Source organism: Beta vulgaris, chromosome 2 (genome assembly GCF_026745355.1).
Source record: "Beta vulgaris subsp. vulgaris cultivar EL10 chromosome 2, EL10.2, whole genome shotgun sequence".
NCBI classification, from domain to species: Eukaryota; Viridiplantae; Streptophyta; class Magnoliopsida; order Caryophyllales; family Amaranthaceae; genus Beta; species Beta vulgaris.
In genome coordinates this window covers 2862063-2875136 of record NC_079203.1, presented here as the reverse complement: position 1 = coordinate 2875136, position 13074 = coordinate 2862063, and the positions used below count along the sequence as shown (strand labels likewise).

The 13074-nt window shown below is 33.8% G+C and overlaps 1 protein-coding gene across 1 annotated transcript; it reads right to left on the bottom strand.

Moving 5' to 3' along the window:
* Positions 1-2602: 2602 nt before the first annotated feature.
* On the bottom strand, positions 2603-8755 carry LOC104887687 (hypothetical protein). The gene is made up of 3 exons (XM_010672392.4): positions 8529-8755; positions 5036-5533; positions 2603-3558 (listed from the first exon to the last, which is right to left on the bottom strand). The coding sequence occupies exons 1-3, from the start codon at positions 8605-8607 to the stop codon at positions 3032-3034; spliced, it is 1104 nt and encodes a 367-aa protein (XP_010670694.2). The 5' UTR covers positions 8608-8755; the 3' UTR covers positions 2603-3031.
* Between the last annotated feature and the right edge of the window lie 4319 nt (positions 8756-13074).

The following is a 13074-nucleotide window of genomic DNA, read 5'->3' as shown; positions in this document are numbered from 1 at the left end:
CCAATAAACTTGATTAATTTCTTATTCATAATAGGACATATATCATATGACTTTGAAAATCAAAAAACCAAAAAAACAAAAAACTACAGTTATACCGAACGGGCCCTCAATGTTTCGATACATGTTTTAGATTGTGGCTTAACTTTGTGCAAGAGTTGTGAATTTTGACCCATTAATTCAATTAGCCTACAAGGGTAACTAAACCGTTACTCTCCCTTTCCTTAATTATTATAATAGACGGTCTAATTTTAATATAAAATTAGACAACCCACAAGCCTACTTTCTCCTAACAAACTCATTTCATTTCTCTCTAACCTAACACTATTTCTAGGTATCTTGTACCATCCTTGTCGTCCATTTTCTTCTTCTTTCTTTGTTTCCCTTTGAATCTCGGATCACAACAAACAATCTTTAAAAATAGTCTGACAGTCGTACATAATGGATTAATCTAGTCACTAAATGAATTAAATTAGTCACTAAGTAAATTAAATAATGTTAACACTGAATACATTAAGTTGGTCACTAAATAGATTAAAATGATCACTACATAGATTAAAGTAGTCATATATTAAGAAAGATGGTCCATTCTCTTCTTAATATTGAGCTTGAGCCGCGCGTATTTTTGAATTAAAAGAAGTCGGTCTCTTACAAAATCAATTGTCCCTTTTATAGATTTAATAAAATTGCTATTGTCTTTCCAAACCAATGGGAAAAATTTATAGTATTTTATAGAAATATATTATCTTAAAAGTTTTTGAATTACTCACGAGTTTATTGAGTTGAGTATTAACTTGACTTATCTATACAAATATATTAAAAGGCGTGCAAAAATAAGAAACTGTGCCACGTGGCGCTCTCCCTAGGTAGTTTTAATTCATGTACAATAAAAATTAAGAAATTGCATAGTATAAGGTTTGATCTCGAGATCTTGAGTACATATACTAAAGTTTTCACCACTAGGCTAAGTTGTATTTAGTGTTATTATCATAAAGTATTATATTTATAAATGAAAATTTTTCTTACCCGGGGCATAGCCCGGGCCTAATAACTAGTTTAGGTTCGAAAACCGTTCAAATTGGGTTTCACCGAATTGAGTATGTGTTACATGCGAAGAGGGCAACTCAATTACCCTAGTTAAAAATCTATCTATACTAATATATTAAAAGGCATGCGTAAACATGTACAATAAAAAAATTAGAAATTGCATAGTATAGGTTTCGATCCCGTGACCTCAAGTTCATGTACTAAAGTTTTAACCACTAGACCAAGTAGTATTTAGTACTATTATATCAAAGTACAATATTAATAAATGAAAATTTTCTTACCCGGAGCATAGCCCGGGTCTAATAACTAGTTCTAATTAATTGTTGTAATGAGTTATCTGGAGTCCAAACAATTAAGTTCTTCTTATAACACATGTACACATTAGTGGAATCTCCTACTTTATTTCTAGATATGAATATGAATTAGCTTAGCTCATAAATATGTGAATTGTGAATGTGTATCTTGAGATTGAGAGCAGACAATTGCAGTCAAGAGTTAAGTGTTTTCTCTCGTATCCTTTCCCATTCTCTGCCTCAATTTTCACTAATTTTACCCCAATTTTAATAAGTTCAACCCCTTTTTTTTTTTTGAATTGAAACAGAAAAATTATTATTAATAAATCGTCATACGATATTTACAATACTAATGCATAAAAAATGATCTAAAACATCTACATGAGACTTTTCATCCAAGCTATTAATATAGACGCTTCAGGACCGCTGTCTTGATATATGGTAATATTCCAACCATAATCAATTTTGGATCACTCAATATTTTTTAAGTCTGATATAATATTTCATCTTGATATTCTTGATTTTTCAACCAAAGAGTACAATTTTCCATATCTTTAGAACTCCAAACTCCACGAACTGGAGATACTAAACAACCACCGCAAAAATACAACTCTCACATACGAGGAGGAGAAAATCTCTACAAGAGAAGGAGCAAAAACTCACATGACAAAAAACAACCAACACTCCAACAAGAGGAGACTAACTAATCCCAAACAGGAGACTAAAGCCATCACAACGGATGATATGTTATTGGGAAAAAAAAACTGAAAATAAAATAGGAGGGAGATGATCACCGACTGTCGATGAGCATCATGGCAAAATTCCTCAAAGAGGAAAAGAGGAGATTGACGATGGAAAAAAGACGATAGAGAAAAAACCTCTTAAAGAGAGACGCCACTTTAAGGTATATAAGTTCACCACGTTTTCTTATTTTAGTAAGTCCGCCACATTTTCTTATTTTAGTAAGTCCACCACATTTCCTTTTACTTTTTATTTTTTACATATACCTTACACTTTCATTGCATTACCAATTTACCACACTTGCATTGTCAATTTGGAGATAATATGGCAACATGGGAGTACATATATCATGTATGCTACGTTGAAGAGGGTGATAAATCACTGGCCCATATACAGGTGCACAAGCCGGCCTGTTGGCCAAGTTCAGTCCCTCAATAAAATATGCTGATTTGGGCAACTCCATATAAGATTTGTGAAACTAATCAATTTTATGAGGACTGAAGATACATCTGAACCATATCAAGTACATATAATTCTCAATGAAAATTAGCAATACAACCACCACGTACAATTACATAAACATCAAAGCTCTTACATCGCACATCTTACCTTCATCAACACCACTCGAAGAAAAATCCCCCCTAGTTTCACCATCACCATACAAGTATATTACATTTATAGTATACTCACGACATCTTATTTCGAAATCCTTACCTATATTTATAAACTTTAGCATAGAGAGAATCTCATGAGCTACTAAATGCTTATCCGCAACACAAAAATACATTGCTTTTGCATTATACATATAATTACCTCCGCATAATAGGAAACACCCTAAATTTCAACACCTTTTCCAATCAAATTAACAATCCTTCATACATTTCCTCGAAGTATAGAGAACACCTTAGACCTTAGTTATAATTTCATGCACCCTCTAGTTAAGCCTTCAACAATCATGGCCTACGAACACTAACGAGTCGAACATCATCTATCACAGGGCCACAAAGTGAAGAGAAATCATCACTCCTCATCGAATAAAAGGTGCTATAGAACATGATTCGGGTTCGAGTTTGGGTAGCAACGAAACGAAGAACAGCTCGTTTAAACCCACCCTTCCCCTTAGAGTTGTAAGGGACTTTTGCCGTGTCTTTGCCTGCAAAGGCCTCGACGACCATGGACCCGCTACAAGCATTGTTAGCATCACCAACGGTGAATGTCAAAGCATAGAGTTTACCAGGAACGGTACGAACAACTTGAGCAATGGCACTTTCTTTTCCAGCGACGAGCTCGATTGCACGTTTGCCTGAGGGAACAAAGAAGTGATCAGAATCAAGGTACTTCACCGCCTTCAACGATTCGATCATCCAACCAGGGAGTGGTGAATGAGCGTCTTCGATGTTTGGTGGGATTAGTGTTCCCCATGATGTGTTGCGGAAGATGTAAGGGCCTTCTTCGAAGTTACCGTTTTTCAATAGGTTCACTGCATATTTCATATTACAAGAATTTCAGAATTAGCAACATACAGACTAAACAGAAGAGGTAGTAATATCATTATGATGGCATGATGTGCAACTGAAAGAAGTTCACATTGGTTATACACTAGGAATTTCCATAGAAGGATATATGTTGAAGCTATCATGTATAGCGCACAACACATGTGAGTGTCCCATATTGATTAAAGAAGAGGGATGAGTACACTTTATATTACAAAGGAGCTACTCCCTTATTGCCATATGGTTTTAAGGTGGAACCTCATTTGTTTTGTGAAGTGGACTCTCTCTCCTTATGATGGGTGCGACCCAGACCCATACCCATATTTAACATGGTATCAAAGCCAGACCCTCGACTGAGACCGTTAATTACTCTTAGGCCAATTGAAAAGGTGAAACCTCTGCATCTTGAAATCTACTACTTTGGTAATTTGTCAATTTGATGTTGACACTCTACTCTCTTAATACAACTAAATGAGCTAAATGAAGATCATGTGATGCATTAATTACTCATGACTACTTAAGACATGGCATGCTACAACATATGTCCCATTCACCATGTGCACATTGAATTTCATGAAGTATAAGCTTAATAATTTAGTGACAGTACAATGCATGCCCACAAATGAGTTAGATACTAGGCAGAGCATGTGGTGTACCAACACAGGTGTCTACACTAATTGAAGCCTTATTAATGTATCTCCTAACAATAGAAGTATACTTTTCTTGATTCAACAATCATGACTTTCTATATTGCAGCATATATAGTAATAGCAATGTTCAACTAAGTAATATGTGTGCACAAAAATGAAAAAATCTATAAATCATGATACTCAACCAATCTACGCGGTGAATAGAATAGAATAGATTATTACTCATGTTCTTTCATGCCACTTTTTCTACATTTTTCGGGTTCAATGTAGACATATAAAGGCTAGATATCTAAATGTGAAATAAGATATTGGTAAGTTTTACCTCTCGTGAGGTTGATTTTTTAACACTTAAGGTGTGGCAAACCATATTACTAGTCTAAGAGAGCAACAAAAAGCTATAACTTCAACTCTGTTAGTACATCTTTTAGTAAGTTATAACACGTTAGGGTAACAATAACGAAATTTCGTAAGGGATGTTCCATGTTAATGTCACAGTAAAAAGCTTGTCCATAGTCCCCAAACATCTATCTTTTTCCCAAATCTTCATACCATTCATTACCACTTCAAAAAGAGGTATTGAGTAGTAATACAAGTTTATAAAGAAAACACATGTTTGAAATTAAAAGGTTCATTACGCTTTATTGAAGGGTGCGCCATTATCATCCCTTAAAAATACTGAACTTAAAGGTGCGTTCTTTTGAACTTTAAAAAGTAAGTTTCACTAGAAATATAAGTTGAACTTATATCAGCAAAACGCGAGTAAAAAAAAACGTATATAGTAAAATTTAGGGAGGGTAGAGGGTAGAAAACATACATCCAGTCCTCTTTGGAGGGTAAAGAACTCGCATAGCAACCGAGTCAATAAGAGGTCCACAAGCAGGATCTTCCTCAACACCAGGATTATGGATCATAATTTCAGCAACTTTAGAAAGTGCCACAAATCCCCAAGCATAGCAATCCCATCCACTACTACTATACAATGTTTGCATAGGTAGAACACCCCATTCAGGTGTCACTGATACATTCAGCTGTTCCTCTTGTGCACAAGTTCTTGCTGCACAAAATGTTATAGCATAGTTCAGTCCCTTTGTTACACTCACCCTTTGCTTAATAGATGCCTCATTTCCTAGTCTTACGGCGAAAGCGCCTTCAGGCACTACTAGCAACATGTCCCCTTGTTTTTGGCCTGATTTTATGTACTCTACGAAGCCTGAGAGTTCCCAGTTCGGTATTGCGTGCCTGTTTAGCACCTCTGAGCCTTTCATGTCCGATGGCTTCGGCCCTTTCTCGAAATCACCGTTTGGCAGTAGTCCTGAGATTATAGGAGATAATAATTTTGTTATATTCTTCCATACTACTAGTACTGAACAAATGATGCCCATGTAGCACAAAGATCAGTGGGAGGAACAAACATGTTGAGAAACACATAAACCTTAAACTGATAGAGTATAAAACTATTTTTAGGACTATAGGAGATTTTCTTGAGGACAAAATTACCAAAATCGTATAAAAAAGTGGATTTTGATAGATTGGCATAAAAGTGTCACCGGCGACATTAGTATAAATTTTTTTTATCTATATGAGCCACGAAGGTGGTACAAAGAGGGAGAAGAGGTATTAGAACATATGATCTATTGTTCACAACACTTCAATCTTAACCAGTAGACAAAACATCGTGGGTATATTAACATCTTGAACGTTCTAGTACTCCTATAAGTCCAAATTTTTACTGAAGTTAACTTTTATTAAAGTTGGATTTGACCTAACTACTTAAACAATAACAAATCATTCTAAACCTCATTTTGTGATGGAGGAAGAGGATGTTCATAGTCCTATAGTAGTGTATTAACAATACATTTGAGTTGAAGTTAAATCCGGTAGAGAAAAAGTGATGATTCAATTGATTTAATTTCAAGTATTACATATTTGAATTTGTTGTAACTTACTTATGGTACAAAAATCAATAATAGAATATTAGTCACAAGATATGAGTTTTGTTTGTTTTGGTCAAATTCGGTGTAATCCCTATATCCGGATATTGATGAAGGGACCTTGGGAGCTGGGAAAAAACTATTGTTAGCAGCAGCCTACCACTCTACTACGTACTGACACATCACACATATGAAAGAACTTTGCAGACTGCAACACAACAAAGCAATCGCACGAGGATAGTTCATAGATGTAGTCGTATAAAGCCATAGAGGCATAATAATAAGCATATGTCGACCCATATTTTTATTGCTACTAAAAACAAAAATTTCCGGTCAGGTTCGAATCACCCCTCCCATTCTTCGTACTTTATACTGTCTTATCGCTCATATGGATCAACAAAAAAAAAACGAACTTCACTCTAGTGACTAATACAAATATCTTTAGAAGACAATTAAGAAGTTTGGTATCCACTTAAAATACCTTAAATACTCTTCATTTATTCAATCACATTTTGCAATTTAATGTTAATATACTATGACTATTATACATCTTTTTATAACTTAAAGCACACATTACGTCCATTTAAATCTAGTTACGCGATAGAGATTAAAGTCTCTCTTTCTATTTAACAAGAACATGTGATGAATTTTCATAAGTTGAGATATCTCTTTAATTCACCCAACTTGTCAAGATTTGATCTCCTTATTTCAAATTCAATTTTATTACAGCTAATTGGACCCAATTGGATATAAAAATTATATGTTTAAAATGAAAAGAACTGACAAATAATTTACAAATTTAACAAGTATAAGAATCATGTAAAAAGAAAAGAGTGGAAGAAGAATTTGCCAAATTCTCCATCTTATATTAAAACGTCACAAAATTTGAGTAAATCTGTAGATAGGCAAGGGCCTGACTACTGATTAGGGCCACCACGTGAAATATGAAACATGGCAGAGTTGTATGATGTGGTGGAATACCCAACTCTTACATTTGTCCTGGTCCACATTGAAATCTGTTTGCCTTTTTCTTCTATGTGCGTGTCTAACTACGTGCAAGAAAAAGTGAAAAAACAAGAGAGGACAAAGAACATAGAAAAACATAACACTAAACTCAAATTAATTGTCACGTTAGATGCATAAACTCAATTCAAACACATGTTTTTTATCCAAATGAGCCACGAAAGCGGTACAAAGTACAAAGAAGAAAAGAGGAGATTTGAACATTAAACCTGTAATATATCGTTCACAACACCTCAATCTTAACTATTAGGCCGAGATATCTTTGATTCATTCAAACACAAGTAACATAAAAGTATATTTTTCCACTTTATTATGTTACCTTAATGCTCATTCGTCATAAAACAAGTATTTTTTTACGATGAAAAGAACAAGCAGGATTTGAATTTTTACGGTGAAGAGAACGCACATGAGTAAATTAGTGGTAGTACTAGTACCAGCTAAGATAGTGGCAGTACAAGCTAAGAGAGTATTGACTCTTGTGTTGGAACAATATTGGTAAATTTTGAATAATAAAAGCACATAGTAGTAGCATTTATTTATTGAAAAGGACATCTAATTCAAATTGTTGAGAAAATTCTATCACCCTTAAAAGCAATAAAATCTCTCTTTCATAAACAATTCAATGACTACCTAACTAGCTTTCATAGCTCTGACAATAGTAGTAATCCATTGAAAACAACCCTAACAAAAACTCCCTAAAAGAGGGATGTTTAATTTAAATATTGGGTTACTAGTCTAATAGAAGTATTCAAATTTACTACACTATTTTGAGGGTGTTTATTACAAGCATTTTCAAAAAACACCCATAAAAACTAGTACAATTTTGGAATGATTAACAACTAGTAAAGGATATTTTTGAAACATATATGTACTTATACACTATGTAGTACTTCTTCGTTTCTGTTTATACATCTCCTACAACATTTGAATTGAAACATATATGTACTTGTACACTACTATGTAGTATCCTACAATATTTGCAGTCGAACTATTTTTTTTATCCATATGAGCCACGAAGGCAATATAAAGTATAAAGAAGGGGAAGGAGATTCAAACCTGTGATCTATTATTCATAATACTTCAATCTTAACCACCAAACTAAGACATCCTTTACAGTCGAACTATAATTATTAATTATGCACTAACATAAATCTAATATTATAAGTGGTTGTCTCATACAAAAACATTAGCACATTAATTATAGATTCAAATACTAGTATACTTCTATCTATTTATGAAACCGTTAAAGCATATACTCTTATTTCATGCAAAAATAGTAAAGCATAGGTTATAAACTTGTAATATAAATAGAATGTAAGAAAATAAGTAAGAGATAAGAATGATGAAATTTACCATCAGTGAAGGCAGAAACAAAGTGGCAAGTGGCAAAAACTAGAAGCACCGACACCAAAATCTCATTCACCATCCTCATTTGGACACTTTTAGAGAGAGAAAATTGTAGTGTTGTTTAGAGAGAGAAAGAATGAAGAATGGAGAGAATTTGTCTGTGGATGTTGCAGTAAGAACAAGTGAAGGAAGGGTGGGCTTATATGCATGCCCATCGCCAATCAGGCCCTTAGAATTGCCCCAAAATAACAACAATTGCCACTTTATTTTGTTGTCTCCATTTAAAAAAAATAAAAAAATAAAAAAATAAAAAAACAAACTAAAATACTTCCTCCGTTTCATATTACTCATTATACTTTTTAATTCACGGACTTCTAGGTAAGTTTTGAAAAAGAAAGAGGTAGAAAGTAAAAAAAACGGGCTAAGCCAGTAAAAGAAAGAAGATTGGCTTCAGAACAAGAGAACAAAAGAGACCCATGTGAAAAGAGATAAATAAAGAGAGTTTATTGCCTAAAAAGGAAGTGTAGCAAGTCATTTAATTTGAAACTTTTGGCAATGAAAAGTGTAGCGAGTATTATGAAATAGAGGAAGGGCCTGTTTCCCCGGCTTATTTTTCAGTTAGTTCAGTTCAGTTCAATTCAGTTCAATTCATTTCAGCTCTGAACAATACTTTTACTCTCACATATCATTATTCAGTTCAGTTCAGCTCAATTAAATTCAGTTCAATTCAATTTAGTTCATTTCAATTCAGTTCATCTGTTTTATGTCGAAGAAAATAGGCCTAAAGTATGAAAAATGAAAAATAAAATTTCTGAAGGAGTTCACGTGGAAGGTGGAGGGTGGGCGAGTGGGGTACTAAAGTGGGCTTTTTGGACATATTTATATTAATGAAATTATATTAAACTCATATGATAAAGTTGATAAAAATTGAAGATGTTGTCTATTTCCTTTGATTTGTTTATTACTTTTTGAGAAAATAGTTGTAGATATCCTTTAATTTTGTGAGGAAAAAATGGGCATCTTTTTTTTGGTTAAAACAGATGTTCCCAAAGCTCACATGGTTTCTTACATCAATCTTTTTGGTATGTTATGTAAGGACAAGCCTTTTCTTGCTATACTTTGGGTTTAGCTACGTGTGTTATTTAGGAGGGTGTATTTGTCTTTTTGATTCATTTCCGAGATTTTAGTTGAACAAAGTAATGTTTAAGTTAGTGTCATATGTGATTGTGTTAGGCTGTTAGCTAGTTATATTTGTTTTTAACTAGAGTACTAGACAATCATGTCGTATTGTTCAAGTATAAGAGAAGACTTGGAGTTGTTTAAGATTTGGATTTAAGGTATGAGGTTAGATAGAGGTTTTTGTAGCATGTAGGTCATATCACATAAGCTATTGAATCTTTGATACAGTCCACCACCACCATCATCTTGTTATTCTGGCTACTGCAAAAGTTATCTCTATGATACTGTACGACTTATGTATTGGATTATGTTTTCTACATAACATCATAATTACATTAGTTATTTGTTTCTTTCACTTCTGAGATACTTCTTTCGTTTTTTAATACTTGCAACATCCAAAAGAATCCTCATTTGTTACGACAGAAAGAGAGAAAATATAGGAAAAAATTATAGAACATCAATAAGGAAGGAGATAAAGTTCAAAAATTGAAATCAATCATATAATCGTGTGAAATAAGTAGAATGCAAAACAATAAACTGATTTGTTATTCCCTACTCTACACGGAGATCTAGACATACTCATCCTCGAACCCTTGTTCTACACTTTTTACTATTGAGTTGATTAAACACTAAAAAAAGGAAATCCTGCCTACATCATTTTCGCCATCTATTCAACTTCTAACGCGTTTATCAACTCCAACTATCTTTTACATTAACTCACACTAATTGAGGAGTACTTTTTTAACTTCATTGATCAGTATATTATTTATAAAACAATTACTCATCTAAACACACTCATCTTCAAAGCCTTATTTAGTTATTCTACATCTTTTACTATCGAGTCGATCAAACACTTCAAAAAACAAAGTTGTTCGCCTGCATCATTTCATGCCATCGACTCAAGAAGAAGCAATTTAATTTTGGTCTTATTGATAATCTATGATCAACTTACTTTTGTAATACCCTACCTCCAGGGGAAGTCGAATCCCCGTTATCTCCTTCAAAAAGAGATGTCTTGAACCGCTAGACGATAGGGACATATGTGTCCAACTGCCATCATACTATTTCGAGTGCGTTTATCAACTCCAACAATTTTTGAAATGAACTCACACTTTGATTGAGGAGTACTTTTTTGCTTCGTGGATCAATATATAATAAAACAATTACTTTTACTTACATGTCTTTTTTTGATGTTATAGACTACAACTTCATCCTCATTCCTCAGATCTAATAGTCACAAATCAAATCTGCTTTAAGTGATTATATGAAATGTATGAGATCTGGGTGTCGCTACTTAAGTTGACAAGGAATGAATATGAGAGGTCAATTAGTGCCATGTCTCTGTCATTTACACTTTAAACAGGGTCAGATACTCAGATGTGAAAGAATTATTGTTGTTACGTTGTTAATTTAGCAGCTTGGGATGGTAAGTATTTAATTCTTTAGCTACAGTTGTAGTACAAAGTTCCCATTTACCATTCATTTTCCATTTCGAAAAAAAAGCCTGGTGGCTCAGAGATTTAATGCACTTACTGAGCAATGAGCATGATAAGGGAAAAGTGGATAGGAAAAAGGATGAAGTTGAAATAAGAGTCAGAAAAGGATATTGGTCCATTACTTCTTTGCAAAAACAACAGTAAAACATTAATCAAAAGACACTGAACTATTCATAATTATGCGCAGTGTGAAACGTAGATTGTTGTCGTTCATGAGTTAAGGGAATGTTTATCCCCAAACTCTAAGACTTTGCTTCAAACTCTGTTAAAATCGTTTTTCACTAATTTTTTACGTTCCAGACTCACAACAGACTCTCTATATTTTTACACTTTATCCCAAAACTTCAATCAAGATTCTTTAAAAAAAAATGATATATCTTTAAATTGTACAAAAAGAAAAAAAAAAAGACCCAATAGAATTTGAACACATGCCCAACATAAGTCTTGAATTGAGTTGAGTTCTGATTTTCGAACTCATCTTGAGACTCTAGTGGATCTTATACAACATTATCCCTTAAGACCTTAGGACCTGTTCTTTTTGGCATAAAACAACTGAACTGAACTGAAATGAATTGTGATATGTCAGAGTAAAAGTATTGTCCATAACTGAAAATAAGTTGGGGAGAACAGGTCCTTAGAGAGTCTCAAGTTAAGACTCATCTCAAGACTAGGGATAAACTTACCCTAAGCCCCGTTTCGTAAAGTAGTAACCGTGTGATGAATTCGAATGCAGGACTTTGTTATAACGAAGGCAAATAAAGCAATGAAGAATTTCGAACAATAAATATAAGAATTTATGTAGTATACTAACATCACTAATATTGTATTAGTTGCATCCACATAAAGAGGATAAACATTTTATCATCTTTAGTTAGGATAGAGAGTATAATGCAGAATAATAGAGGCAAGCGAGACCCCTATGATTGGTAAATTAATCTTATTGTCAGAAAATTCAAGGCATATTTTAACACACTTAAACTTGGCTCAATTTCCAACTATCATTTGATACAAAACAGAACTAAAAGCTACAACAAGGGTGGGTATCCCATTGAACATTATGTGCCATACCTAAGGGGTACTAAGGAGCCAAATCGAGACCAAGCATGGGGTTGCTCGGCTAAGCTCGTAACTCTTTTATCCCAATTTGAGCCAAGTCCGAGCTTTTTCGAACTTAGATTTTCTAGTTCAATGTACCTTAAAACTCAACTTGAGTTAAAAATTATAGTGAAAGTATTGGGTCAGACCGTCTGACCCAATACTTTCCGTCGGACGAGCTGATGCACGCTTATTAGCAGCATGAACTTTCTCATCACAGTCATGGCACAACGCCGCCTCGTCAGCACAGCAAAGCACTGTAGCTTCCGCCGTTTCACAGACGTTACACTGAATCTTCATCTTCTTCAACAACAATTATCACTCAAAGAAAACCCTATTACCCTAAAAGAGAGAATTTCTTACTTTTATGGATTATTAATTGTTTGGGTTGGGGTCACTGAATGCACCGAAACTTTGGAGAAATGTATAGCTAGAGAAATGCAAAAAGAAAGCAACTGAAAAAAAAATGGAACTTGTTGTCATTGGGCTAATGGCTATCACCGAATGAAATTGGTTTTTTTTTTTGCAATTTTTGGAAGGAGGAGAGAGAGAGAATGAGTAATCAGAAGAAGAAGATAATGCTTTCCTTCATGTGATATGATTTTTCTTTCATTTGGTCTTCTGTGTTCTTTCAGTTGGTGTGTAAATTCTTTCATCTTGTGTTGTTTTTCTTTCATTTGGTCTTCTGTGTTCTTTCAGTTGGTGTGTAAATTCTTTCATCTTGTGTTATTTTTCTTTCATTTGGCCTTCTGTGTTCTTTCAGTTGGTGTGTAAATTCTTTC

Bases quoted from the DNA above. Each gene is read 5' to 3' on its own strand.
- LOC104887687 (XM_010672392.4), bottom strand. From the start codon at position 8,607: ATGAGGATGGTGAATGAGATTTTGGTGTCGGTGCTTCTAGTTTTTGCC. The intron at 5,534-8,528 runs GTAAATTTCATC...CTATAATCTCAG, and splicing joins TGTTTCTGCCTTCACTGATG to GACTACTGCCAAACGGTGAT. The intron at 3,559-5,035 runs GTATGTTTTCTA...TGAAATATGCAG, and splicing joins CCCTCCAAAGAGGACTGGAT to TGAACCTATTGAAAAACGGT.